We start from the raw sequence: 13,098 nt of genomic DNA on the forward strand, positions 1-13,098 counted from the left end.
CCAGTCTGGACCCTGCTTGTTGCACCCCCAGGTTTAGCTGGGCCATGTCATGTCGCAGCTCCTGTGCCCCCTGTGTCGCCGGGTAGAGCCAGAGGCTCGATCAGATTTGGCTTGGTTTTGGCCAGCAGAGTCACAGGGGTGCTGTGTGCCGCCACGTGGGCTCAGAAGGCCCCGTGGTCTCTTCTGTGACCTGGCAGCTGCAGCTGCTCGTCCCCTGCGCTCTTTACTTCATTGAGGGTTTGCAAAATAGTGATATGCTGGCTCTCTCGTTCCCTCTCCACGAATTAACTGCAGTACTTACGGAAAGATACTTGGCCGGGGTGCAGGGGAGGCAGGAAGGCAGGCCCTGAGCTTGGGTTTTCACTTGATTTGCTCCTGTTCAAAGGAGGTTTGGGAGGGGCTTCTCTAAAGCCAAGGGGAAGGCTGTTGGGGTTGGTGAGCCCTAAGGTCCCTCCAGAGTCGGATAGACCTGCGGTCGGTGATGAGGGTCTGGGTGACCTGGGTGGGCCGGGAGAAGAAAGATGGAGGGGCTCCTGGGGGGAGGCTGGGAGTTGTTAGAGGCCAGTGCTGGGGGCCAGGGGACCCAGCCCCCATGTGTCCCCACTGGGAACCTGTGTGGGAGGCACCCCCAGCAGCGGGGGTACTCCTGGCTCAGTCCTTACTCTGTACCTGTGCCTGATGAAGGGCAGACCGTAACAGTGCCTCCATTTTGTATCTGAGGAAGGGAGGCACTGGGCTTGCCCAAGAACCCACAGCTGGTGGGTGGCAGGAGGAGAGAGAGGCCCCAGACCGACTCTCAGGTCACATCCACTCCGGGTGCCCCACGGCTTCCCAAGTCGGAGGCAGTTACACTTCCCTCCCACCTCAAGCCCTGCTGTGGGGGAAGAGAACAACTAGAATCCAGGATCCTTGCCCTTGTATTCCTAGCCTCAGAAGGCCGGAGGGTAGGAGCGAATCCCAGCCTCGGGTCACAGGTATAGGAGTGGGGTGGGGGGGGTGGGACCAAAGCTGCATACACATTTTCCATGGAGACAGGCCTTGCCTGGTGTACTAACAGTCTGGGCCGCCCTCTCTGCCTGGGCCCGATTTGGGCTGCCTGGCCTCTGTGGGTTGCAGCTCAGTGATGCCTCCCCCATTCTCTAGAGCGTCAGTGACAGTGGGTCAGCGCCTGATCAACCCTATGCGTGTGAGGGGGCCAGAATGCTCAGGGCATTTAGAAAACCACCTCGAAAGGAAAAAAAGAGAAACCTCTTTGAACTAAGCCACTCCTTGAGGTTTCGATAGAGGTGAGAAGGCTGGGCCCCAGGCTGAGAGAATCCAAGATGGCCACCAGCCCACAGTGGTGACACCATCTGGTGAATTAGTTGTTTCCTGCTGGGCCTGGAAAGGGAAAATATTTGTGACAGAAACCAAGGTCAGGGCTCCTGGAGGAAGTCCTGCTAGAATCATTAATGCCAGGGGGCCTTTTCCTTAGCCTTGGCTGGTGACGTTAATTCTTAGTGTTCTGTATTTAACACAGTCTAATGTGTCTCCCTTCTGTCCCTTCAGAAAGAGTTTGAAGAAAAGCTGAGATAAAAGCCCCGCAAAGAGAAAGAAAATGTCCTTTGGTCTCAAGTTGAGATTTATTTTATGAAGACTGTAGTGCTTTAACTTTGAGCAGTGCTTTTCGAGTTTTCTCAGAACTTACTTTTTTGTCTCCTTTGGTCCTCAGAGCCGCTGGTAAGGAGATGATAGTGGGATTTACAAGGCCCATTTTACCGAGGAAGGCACTGAGGCCTAATGACTCTGTGACGAGCTTGAGGCAGGACCAGAACCTATCTCCCAACTCCTCTGCCTGTGTTCCTTTCCTTCTGGACGACCATGACCCAGGAGGCAGTTTTATTGTGGTGGAAGAAGGAGGGGTCGGCAGGGACGTCCCCAGGCCCTACTGCAAGGACGTCCCCAGGCCCTACTGCATGCGCCGGCCCGGGTTGGTGCAGAGTTGCCAAGAGGTCAGAGACTGAGCTCAGTGTCCCCAAAGTCGAAGGTTATTATCTCACGAGAAATATAGAGTGAGACAGTTTTGGCTCTGAGCCCCAGGTGGGGTCTCTCTCAGTCTCTCCAAGACTCTGGCTTGGCCAAAGCTGTTCCCTGGAGACCTCATTCCAGTAGGTAATGTGTCTCCGGGGCCAGGGCCATGCGATCGGAGCCACCCTGGAATGCCGTGTGCTGTCACATAAAATACGATGGAGGGAAAGGGTTGCCTCCTAAGGCTCTTTCACACTCAGCCCAAAATTGAGCCAGTGGGTCATCCAGCGGCTGCCAGAATGGGGAGAGGGTGTGTGTGTGTGTGCCACGTGCGTGTGCACATGCGTGCACGTGTGTAGGGCCCGCGTTCTCAGTAGCTGAGACCTCTCTCGCTTTCCCTTCCTCCTCGCCGTGTGGCTGAGCTGGAGCAATTTGCACCCTGCAGGGGCGTTTCCCGGTTTATGCAGCAGCAGGCATCCACAGAGCCGGAGCCGTGTGCCAGGCGTGTTTCTAAGTGCGCACCCGAGGCTTGGAACTCGCAGTGGTTTGGGAGGGGTGCACACCTCGGCCGCGCCCACTCCGCGTGCACGAGCCGCTGCCTCCGTGCGCACGGCTGTCGTTGTCAGGGTCGTGGTTGTCACTGGGGCCGCCTCTTTCTGCTGCTTGTCTCTCTTCTGCCGTGCAGGGTCTCGGCTCTGAAACTCTGACCGCAGGCCCTGCCTGGCCCACCTCGGGCTCTGGAGACGCCAGTCTAGTGAGCAGATAGATGGGCAGGAGGTTGAGTAAGTCCTTGTACGATGAAACAGGAAAACTCGGCCCTGCCTTCCTTATGCCTTCTTGTTCTTTGTCCACACTGCCCGTCTGCCAGGAGAGGGCAGTCTTCTCTAGCGACCTGAGGAGCCCTGGGTGTGGGTCGGAAGCCCTGAGCTCTAGCCTGGCCTCTGCCAGCAGCTCCCTGCACGACCTTTGCCACATTGCTTTGGCCTGCCCGGGCCTCTCCTGTGCCATCTGTCACCTGGGGTCACTATTGCTTCCCCTACCTGCCTTGAAGGGTGGTGGTGAGCACCAGCCGGGGTACTAGGTGAGGTGGGAGCGGGTGTGCAGGGGGTGGTGGGCAGCGGGGCTGGGACACCTGGCCAGCCCACTAGGTTATGTGCAGGGCAGTGGGCTCCTGAGGGCGGGGACCATGCTTGGCACTGAAGTGCAGAGCCCGGCTAGGGGTGAACAACCTTTGGTGAATGAATGACACACACAGAAGCCCATGGTGCCAGGTTTAGTCCCTTCCTGCTCTGAAAGTACTGAACAGGAGGTGTTCTTTGGAAAACCGGTTCCTTGTCTATGGGCCGAGGGCCGTTCTCTCCCTTCTTGGGAGTTACAGAAAGCTTGAGGACAGTTTGCAGGGACTCGTAGAAAGCCCCTGGAAGCAGCTGGCACCGATTGCTTGAGGGCCCCTGTCCGACAAGGAGTGGGCGGTGTGTTGAACTTTGAGAATGATGGGGTCGGAGCTCTGGGACCTTGCCCTGCGGAGACGAACCAACTTTGAGGGCTGTCTGTCCAGCCCGGACTCTGCCATGCCCGCCTGCCCAGCCCAGAACCCTGCTTCACCTGGACAGCAGAGGCCACGGGGCCATGCTCGTTCCAACTGAGTGGGTCGGGGGGACGGCAGCAGGGATACTCGAGTAACAGGGGTGTTGTCTGGCCCGGATCGACTCAGGCCCCGAGCCTGGCCCCACTTGTTCCCCCTGTTTCTCTTTTTGGGCTCCGTTTGCCCGGCAGCCTATGCTGTGCCCAGCTCTCCAGGTGACCCTGACATGTCAGTTCACCTCTTTGGCCTTGATCTCCCCTTCCGGAAAGCAGAGGGGCCGATCTAGGTAACCCCAGGCGGTCTGTGATTTGGGGCTTAATAAAAAGGGAAGATAGACCCGTTAGTCACTGACTTGGCAGACGTTTATCGCATACCTTCCAAGTGCCGGGCACTGTGCTAGTCCTGGGCATACCTCAGAACGGGGACGCTCCTACCCTCGGGGGACCCACGCTCTCTGAGGGAGACACGTGGGGAACAGCATATGAGTCAAAGTCACGTTGTGTCGGGTAGCGATACGTCTGTGGGCGTAGGGGGTTGCAGTCTTAACATCCGATCTGGGTTAGGAAAGGGCTTGATGAAGAAGGTGGCATTTGCACAAAGATCGGAGGGGGTAAATGGGAGAGCCATGCTGACATCCAGACAGAGGGATATGGCAAGTGCAAAGGCCCTGAGGTGGGGGCTTCCTGGTGTGTTGGAGGGGCAAGGAGGAGGAGCAGGGAGGGGCAAGAGAGGAGGTCAGCGGCCACGCGGACAGGGGGAAGGCTGGATGGGGCCTGGTCTGGGATCGATCATCCAGGGACGATCACACAGACGTTGGTTTCTCCACTGAGTGCCAGTGGGGGCCTGTGCAGTGGGTTGAGCAGAGGAGCCGACTTAAGATTCTAGCAGGATCACTCTGGCGCTGTGTTGAGAATAGGTCTCAGAAGTGGGAGGGAGGGTGGCCAGGGAGGCCAGACAGGTGCTTGACTTGAGGTGGTGAGAGGTGAGCTTCATCTGGGAGTGTTTGAAGTGGAGTCAATGAGATGCCCTGACTAGCTGGATGTAGGGCCGAGAAAGGGTGAAGGTAGGGAGAAATGCCAGGCTTTGGGCTGAGCAGCAGGAAGGTTGAGCATTAAGACGGGCAGACACGCGGGCGGGCAGATTTGGGGAGACCTCAGGAGGTTCGCCTGGGACATGCTCTGTGAGTTTGAGAAGCCAGATCGATACCCCCCTGGAGCCCACAAGCAGGGGTAGCACGGCAGAGTCCGGATTCCCGGGGGTGGAGGTGCACATGTGGGGTCCCCAGTGTCCTGCCTGGAATCCCGATTCCAGATGGCACTGGAAGTGTGCTCACCCACCAACCCCTTGCCTGCTTCACGCCTAGTCTGAGCCCTGACACTGACATTCAGGGTGGTGGGGAGGAGGGAAGGTGGGAGCCTGCTTAGAGTCCGGTGCCTGCCCCCAGGCTTGTCTTCCAGACCGATCGTTCCTTGGGGAGCAGAGGAGGCCGAGAAGGGGCTGGAGCACTCAGAGCAGGCTTCAGGAGAGCCAGGGCTCGGCCAGGGCCTGAAGGGACGAGTGGAGCAGGGCCAGGCCTGGTGGAGGAGAAGGGCTTTCCAGGCAGGAGCAAGGCCGGGGGGTAAAGGTAGAGAGGCAAGAGTGAGACAGGGTGTGGTTGAGCTCGACTGTGGCGAAAGGGCCCAGGGTGGTCAGAGAGCTGAGCTGGGTGTTTGCAATGCCTGTCCCAGACGGGAACACTGGCGTCTGGCCCGGCCTCATCTGCAAAACGGGACGTTCCTCTTCTTTCACGGGGTTGCTAGGAGGGCAAGTTAGGATCTAACAGTGAGCTCTGGGTGTGATGTGCTCAGTCTGGCATGTGGTATGTAGTCGGCCCCAGACGCACCTGGGGAGGCACATCAGCCCGGCCTCCGTGGGCCTCTTCCTTGTGGCCCAGCAAAGAGCAGAGCTTCAGGAGAACCACTGCCTGCCACGCTGGGCCCACGCTGAGGCTGGCCGACCTCAGGCTGGAGAGAGCCGAAATGCCCAGCACCCCGGCCACCTTTCCGAGGCCTCTTCTATTTTAGGGCTCAGGCCCAGTGGATGAGGGAGCCTTGTCCAGCTCCACCACAGCTAATGACAGCCTGGCCGGCCGGGCCATTTAAAAATGGTGCCACTATTTTTATCGACAGGAGGTGGCTGGCCTCTCCTCCTCCCCAGATGGTGCCAACATGGGGTGATTTTAAGGAAACCAGGGCCTTGATGGGAAGATGGGTCATTGTCCCAAATCATAGCCTGCGATCATGCAGGAATAGCCCATGGCACCTCGTGGGGGGGGGGGGTGTCAGTGTCACCTTTACTTGTGGTCCGAATTTAGAGATAATTCTACCCTACTTACCAGTAGGGCTCAGAAGGACACTCAACCTCTCCACCCTGAATATTCCTCAGACTCTGTCCCCTCTGGTGTCTCTGGGAGCAGCAGGCCTCTGTCCCCATGGGAGCGGGGGGCTTGGAGAGGATAGGGCTTGTGTGGCTCTGCCCCCGGGCCAACCCGTGGGCCAACCCAGAGCTGAGGGCTTCTCATGCCTGTAGGATGTGTCGTTAGAGCTCTCTAGCTGAAAGCAGTTTAAAATGGTTCTTGCTTGGTGGATCTGGGGGTGACTTCCTCTCCTTTCTAAGAAAATGTCGAGTAGGCTCCAGGGATGGAGATTGGGAAGGGATGGGGTGATGAGTGCCCAGTGCGGTGTAGCACGGAGTAACCACTTAGGGGTCGGCGGATGGTGGTGTATTGGCCATACTTTGTATCTAGGTAGAAACTTCTTTTAATTTTTTGTCCACTTCCTGATTTCTTTTTTTTTTTTAAATGTTTATTTTTGAAAGAGAGACACAGAGCACGGGTGGGGGAGGGGCAGAGAGCAAGGGAGACACAGGATCCGAAGCAGGCTCCAGGCTCCGAGCTGTCAGCACAGAGCCCGACGTGGGGCTCGAACTCATCAACGGTGAGATCAGACCTGAGCTGAAGTCGGACGCTTAACCGACTGAGCCATCCAGGGGCCCCTCCGCGTCCTAATTGCTAAGCAAAACTGCACTTTTTTTTGAGCCCCTGGTTGGTTGGTCCTGAAAACAAGGCACCTGTCTTTCTCTGCTCCATTCATCTTCCTGCAGCAGCCACGGGGCCATTTCCACCCTCACATCCGCCAGAAGCCTTCAGTGGCCCCTTTGTCCATAGCATCAGGGCCTGGAGTGGCTTCCACACCCAATTCTGGGCCCCAGCCTTCCCTGTTGCCCCCTTCCCTGTCAGTCTCCCTTGGACACACCTCACTCTCTGACCCCTTTCCTCCCCCTCTCAGGGCACCTTCCTGCCCTGCTTTTTCCCAACCCACCTCTAATATCACCACCTTTTTTTTTAAAGTGTATTTATTTATTTTGAGAGGGACAGAGAGTGAGTGGGGGAGGGGTGGAGAGAGAGAGTGGGACAGACGATCTGAAGCAGGCTCCAGACTCTTGAGATGTCTGTCAGCAGTGAGCCTGACGTGAGGCTCAAACTCATAAACTGAGATAATGACCTGGGCTAAAGTTGGACCCTAACCGACTGAGCCACCCAGGCACCTTTTTTGATGCCCGTCCTGGTCCAGCCCCCTGCCCTGCCTTGGTCCCCTGACCCGGTTGCTCTGGGTGCTCTGCAGTTGTCCTCTGCCCCCCACCCAGACTGTGAGTGTCACTGCAGGCAGGGCCTACGCACGCTTCCTCTTCCTGTTGTAGCGCTCTCTCCTGCTCCATAGATCACCGTGGCTCTTCATGGTTTACAGGGGCACCTTACGTGCTCTAGCAATCCCACCTCCAGAATCATGGGGGCTGACAGGTGAAATGGCAGAACTGGGACCAGAGCCCCATCATGTCTCCCAGGGAGTCAGAGCAGTGGTCGTGGGCCCTCCCTGCTCTGGGGTCCCATCCACTGCCCACCCTCCACTCCTGCCCCATCCCTGGGGACCCAGAGCTCCCTCCGGATGGTGTGGGTGGGCTGGCTGTGCAAGTTTCCGTAACCACTTGCTCCATCCCAGGAAGGCTGTTACCTGAGGCAGAAATGGGGGGTAGGGGAGCTCAGGCCCTGCAAACGGTCCCCCTCCAGCTCCTGGTTCTTGGGGCTGTAGGTCATGTCATGTCTGGGGCCTTCCTGCGGCGGCCCGGAGGAGACACACTGGGCTGAGCTGTGTCCCCGCGAGAAGGCTTTCAGCCATGGCCCGGCTGTTGGGAGGCTGCCCTTCCTGGTTCCCGGAGGCCCTGGGCTGGCTGTGCCCCCTCCCGCAGATGTTTCTGGCACCCGAGGGAACAGCCTCTGAACTACATCTTCTTCCTGGAGCACAGAGAGCTGCTCTGGGCCCTGGGTGGGGGCCTGGAGGGTGTGGGGTGAGAAGGGGCGGGGGGTGAGATGAGGTGCCGTGTTCCCTCTCCGGAGCTCAGCCTCCAGGCTGGGCTGCATGTCTGTGGCAGGTCAGAGGAACAACTCAGACCTGGTGACAGGGACACTGTCCAGCGGGGGAGCTGACTCTGTATGTCTTGGGGTGCCCACTGATGCCCATGCCAAGAAAGCCTCAAGAGGACCCCATTTAAATCCCCTTCCTCCTAAGCATTAGCCTCTTATGAGTCTTCTGTTAATAGGTCACTCCTACCCCCAAACCTTCAGTGGCTCCCCCCATGCTAAAGCCATGGTGCTATACCCTGGCCACAGAGAATCACCCGGGGAGCTTCTTGGAACCCTGATGTGTAGGCCCGCAGGCCCCCATCTGATCGGTGTGGGCTGGGGCCCCAGGCATCTGCATGCCAGGGTGGGAACTGGGCTGGAGTAGAGGGTAGGCTTCCACACTTGGCTGCCAGTCCAGCTCCCCTTCCTGTCCCCTCACACCCTCGTTCCAGCCAGGCCAGCCCCTTCCAGTCCCCACCTGCCGGGCACCGGCCTCACCTCTGCACCGCCCCACAGGCTGCTCGCTCTCTCCACCCACACAGCCCAGCCAAATCCCACGCTCTCTGGGAAGCCTATCTTTAATCATGTGGCTGTCCTTTCTCTCCCCAGCATGTCACCTGGTGCTGTTCTCCTAGAAGCTGCCCAAGGTGGCTCGTTAAACAGATTGATGTCCCTCCGCCCAGTGCACACACAGCTCTTTCTCCCCTCAGCCACCGGATCTCTTGTTTATCCCCGGCCCTGGTGGCCTTTCTGGGATCTGTCCCAGCCTTGCGGAGGGTAGGGCCAGGGCCGAGGGCTATATTGACTCCCTTCTGCCCCCGGTCCTGAGCCACTTGAGGAATGGGCGAGGAAGTCAGCGAGGGACCGGTTGGGGTCAGAGGCCAAGAGGGGGGTCCCCCTCCCAGACAGCGATACACTCACCTGCCCGTGAGCAGCTGGAGGGCCACGGAGCCTGGGCCACGGGGGTGTGGAGGTGTGGGGGGTGGGTGAGGCCGTGCTGCATCCACAGTCGGAGCCCTGACGGCTTAGCCTTGCCATCTGTTGGCCTCTCCTGTAACTGGGGTGGTGCCCTTGGCCTTGCTGTCTGAACCCCTTCCTCCTGTCCTGGTGCTGGTGCCGAGGGCAGCCGGGGTGTGAGCATGTGGTGTGTCTGACTCCCACCCCGTGCCGTCTTCCAGGCCAAAGCGGCCAAATCGGAGCCGGAGGCCCGGAGGCTGCAGCTTCGGAGCCTACAGTACCTGGAGCGCTACGTTTACCTGGTGCTCCTCAACGCCTACCTCCACCTGGAGAAGGCCGACTCCTGGCAGAGGCCCTTCAGCGCCTGGATGCGGGAGGTGAGATGCGGGGGGGTGGGCATGGGGCTGAGGCCACCCCTCAGGCACCCGTACTTGGCGGGCAGTCGGGAAAAGCTGGATGAGTGAGTGCTGGAGGAGGGGGAGGGTGAGCAGGCGTGTGGGGGCCCTCGGTGCGTCCCCGAGGCTGACATTCCCCGGTGCTCCATGCCCATTGTTGCGTTCACCCCTCACCTGTGCCCTGCGAGGGGCAAGATGGTGGTGTGGCCCCTGCCGCCTTCCAGCTGTGACCTCGGACAAGCTGAGCCCTCTAACCAGCAGTCCTCAGCAGTAAGATGCATCTTGTTACTGTCCGTGCCACCTCAGGACGTTGTGGGGGGGCGGGGTCCGTGAGACATACCCGGTGCCACCTTCTGGGCCCTGGGTAAGCGGGGCTGCCTTACGTGGCCACTCTTACTCTCCCATTGTACAGAGGAGGAGACTGAGCACAGAGTAAGTACTGCGTTCACGGTCAGCACTAGGGCCAGTCGGTTCGCTGCAAAGCCCACCGTGTCTGGCCTGAGACACTGCCCTCTCGTTCAGTCTCCGCCGTCCCTCTCTCTGCTTGGCCTCCCGGTTCTTCTAGTTCTTCCTCCGGCTTGGCTGGTTTTGGGGACAGAGCTGCTGCCTTGGCACCTCTAGGTCAGGAGAGAGGCCTCCTCCCCGCGCTGGGCAGAGCAGCCTGTAATTACCCCTCCGCCCGGACGCCGGTCTCTCCTGACCTTGCCGGCCTGTCCTGACGGTTCTAATCCGGACTCGGGGCTGGAGTTAGCTCCCCTGGGGCAGGCGGGGCGGAGAGTGGGAGCCGGTGACCCCGCCAGAGTGGGTGTAGGAAGGGCACGGGGGCTTAGGTAGGAGTGCGGGTGAGGTCAGAGCTGCGGGAACAGAGGCAGAGGGACCATGGCAGTGGCTGCTGGCTGCTGGGTAGTTGGGCTGAAGGCAAGCCTTCAGGGTGGTTCTTGGGCAGATGCGTGTTGAGTCAGGAGCCCTGATGGGGGGTGGATCACACCAAGTCCACGTCAGGGCCATCCTCCTGAGCAGGACTGGGCTCGGCTTCCTCTTTGGACCCCTGGGTGGGACGGATGGAGGTAGTGGGGGACTTCAGACACCTCTGCTTGGGCTCCGCTTGGAGAGTAGAAATTGGGGGAACCAGGGGCTGGGCAGGAACTTGATCCCCTCCCCAGCTGAACCTAGGTGGCTCGTGTTGGGGGCGTATCAAGGAAGGAGAGAACTGGTCCAGTCCAGCGTGTGGGCTCCAGCCTCTGGGGCCCTCAGTCCCTCCATCGTGGGGATGAGTGGAGCGTGGCGGGGGGAGGGTTGCCTGGGGACCGTTGGTCTGAGTGGAGCCTGAATCCTCCCCATCTCCAAGGATGGTGGAGAGAGAAGGGGGCTGGTTGTTGAGTGGGTTGAGTCTAGTGCCGGGCCCTGGGCTGCTGGGCCCAGGGCTGCATGGGGAATGTACAGGGAGCCCCCAGCCCGCCCTCCTGCACTGAGGCCTGCGGTGGACCTGCCTGGTTCACAGCCCGAACACACAGCCACAGGGCTGTCGCTGGCTCCTGTCTCCCTGCTGCCTTCTGTGCCCCTGAGCATCTCAGTGGGAACATCAGGGCATCACAGGCACAGGGGCACTTGGCTTCCTGTGCGGCTGTCCATTTCCTTACTACCTGCTGGGTGCTCTCTGTGCTCTGTAGCCTTCCATCATGGTCCTGGGAGGTGGAGCCTGTTGTCCCTGTTATAAGGGAACTGAAACTCAGAGCGGCCGTTGGCGGTCAAAACACAAACTTGCTCGGGTCGCTGAGCTTGGGGAAGGCAGCGCTGGGCCCCAGGCTCACCTGTGTGTTTTGGAGCCCAGCGCAGGGAGGAAGGTGTGGTGATGTGGTGGGTGGGGGGGTGACCCGTCTCCCTGGGAACTCCACCCCCATCTCTGCTGTCTTCCCCAGGTGGCATCAAAGGCCGGAGTCTATGAGATCCTCAATCAGCTGGGCTTCCCCGAGCTGGAGAACGTGCAGGACCAGCCCTTCTCCGGGCTGCGCTGCCGGTGGCAGGAGCAGAGCCACGGCCTTGAGCCCGCCGCTGCTGGAGACTTCCTGTAGGAGGCGCTCCCCTGCCCCTGTGTGCCCCCTCCCACCGGCGTGCTCCAGGTGCTCCTCACTGGGAGCCGTCCTGAGGAACCCATTCCCCAGCTTCCCGCAGAGACTGGAGTGGGGTTGGGACCCTTTTTTAAGAAGAGGTTTTGATAGGACAATTAGTGCACAGGTATACTTGTAAACCACAGGCGCACGGGCCCGGCGTGTGCCTTGCAGACCGAAGATGGCTTCCAAGGAGCTCAGTCCCCAAGTAGCCACCAAACGAAGCCACGCTCCACTTGCACGCATGCGCTTTCCTCTCCCGCTTCCGAGCGGTCCTCACAGCCTCAGGTGCAGAGTCCGGTTCCTTCTCTTGCTTTCTCTTGCCGCCCTCCTGCTCGGCTTCTCCCCTTTTGCTGCCTGAGCACTGCCCTGGGGCCCCTGGCTCCCCAGGGAGTGGACAGGGCTCTTGGTGGACTGGTCACTTTAATGGCAGCCTCACCCAGTTCCCTGGCCTCTCGTGCCCCTTCTCCTTCCTTCCCCTTGTCCGTCTCCTGGGGATGGCAGGACTGTGAGGGTCTCCAAGGAGCTGGAAGGGAGGGGTCCTCTCGGGAGGAAAGAGCTTCTAGAAGGTGGATGCGGCCCCGGGAAGAGGCCTGCTCCGTTTCCCGGGCGCCAGGGCGGGAAGGGCTGAGGAAGCCAAGCTCCCAGCAGTGGGTCCTTCTGTGCTTCTTCCCTGCCCTGGTGGCCTAGATGGCTCCAGTCCCCATCTGCTGCAGCAGGAGCCCCGAGGACTGCTGGGTGACCCTGAGGGAATGGTGAAGAGGGCTAAGGAGGGTGTGAGGGCTCACCTGGGTTGCAGGCCATACGAGCTGAGGACCCCCCTGAGCTTCCCTCCAGAGGGAACAGAAGGGGCTGGTGAGCAGGAGGCTGTCCCGACAGTGGGAAGGCCGCTGGGAGGGGCGGGAGGGCACGGCCCTGTGGAGTTGAGTCTGGCTCTTCCTCTGGGGACCGTTCTCCGCTGAAGCCCAGGGGCCGGGCGGCCTGAAGGCTGCCTATGCGGCCCTTCCTGGTTGGGTGCGTGCGCTTCTGTGGAAAATCAGGCGGATGTGTCTCTGTTCCCATCTCCCTAGCATTGGAAGGAATTGGGCCATCTCGGCTGAAATCTGCGAAACTACTGTATGTCCATTCCCTCCCTTTTCAGATCTGTCAGGTTTGTTGATTTTTGCATATATTAGAGAGTTTTGATTTCTTTGCAGACAAGGTCTAGAGGAGGGGTCAGAGCTCAGGCTGAACCGAGAGGGATCCTTTGTGTTTTCACGGTTGGCCCTGACTTTCAGCTATGCTGGGACCACTGGCCGGTCACTGCGCCTCTCTGCCTCAGTTTCCCCATTTGTAAAATGGGAGAATAATACTTGCCTACCTACCTCACAGGGGTGTTGTGAGGACTCATTTGTGACTTTTTTTTTTTTTGTACAGAGCTTTTGAGCATTAAAAAAATGGCTAAATGTGAAATGTGCCCCGCCTGCTGATGTCTGTAGTGTGGGGCAGATGTTACAGACGTGATACAGCTGTGGTGGGTGGGCAAGGTGAGTTGAAAGCACCAGCCCTTAGTGCTCCCAATTCTTGGAGAAGGTAAGTTTTTCCTGACATCCCTCTCCTTCCTTCACA

At 59.4% G+C, this 13,098-nt stretch overlaps 1 protein-coding gene across 4 annotated transcripts in view; it reads left to right on the forward strand.

Annotated features, from left to right (window-relative positions):
- PALD1 (phosphatase domain containing paladin 1) overlaps positions 1–12,879 on the forward strand; it is a 75,951-nt gene extending 63,072 nt beyond the window's left edge. For 3 of the 4 annotated variants that reach the window (XM_040485272.1, XM_040485271.1, XM_040485270.1), the window contains exons 19-20: positions 9,209–9,364; positions 11,302–12,879. In XM_040485272.1, coding sequence (XP_040341206.1) covers positions 9,209–9,364; positions 11,302–11,454 — 309 coding nt within the window. In that variant the 3' untranslated portion in view covers positions 11,455–12,879. Of the gene's footprint in view, positions 1–1,711; positions 3,079–9,208; positions 9,365–11,301 lie in introns of those variants that run through there. The other variant, XM_040485273.1, reaches the window with a different exon arrangement.
- The last annotated feature ends 219 nt before the right edge of the window (positions 12,880–13,098 follow it).

The sequence above is a fragment of the Herpailurus yagouaroundi genome, unplaced genomic scaffold (assembly GCF_014898765.1).
Source record: "Herpailurus yagouaroundi ecotype Mexico unplaced genomic scaffold, PumYag 163, whole genome shotgun sequence".
Lineage (NCBI taxonomy): Eukaryota > Metazoa > Chordata > Mammalia > Carnivora > Felidae > Herpailurus > Herpailurus yagouaroundi.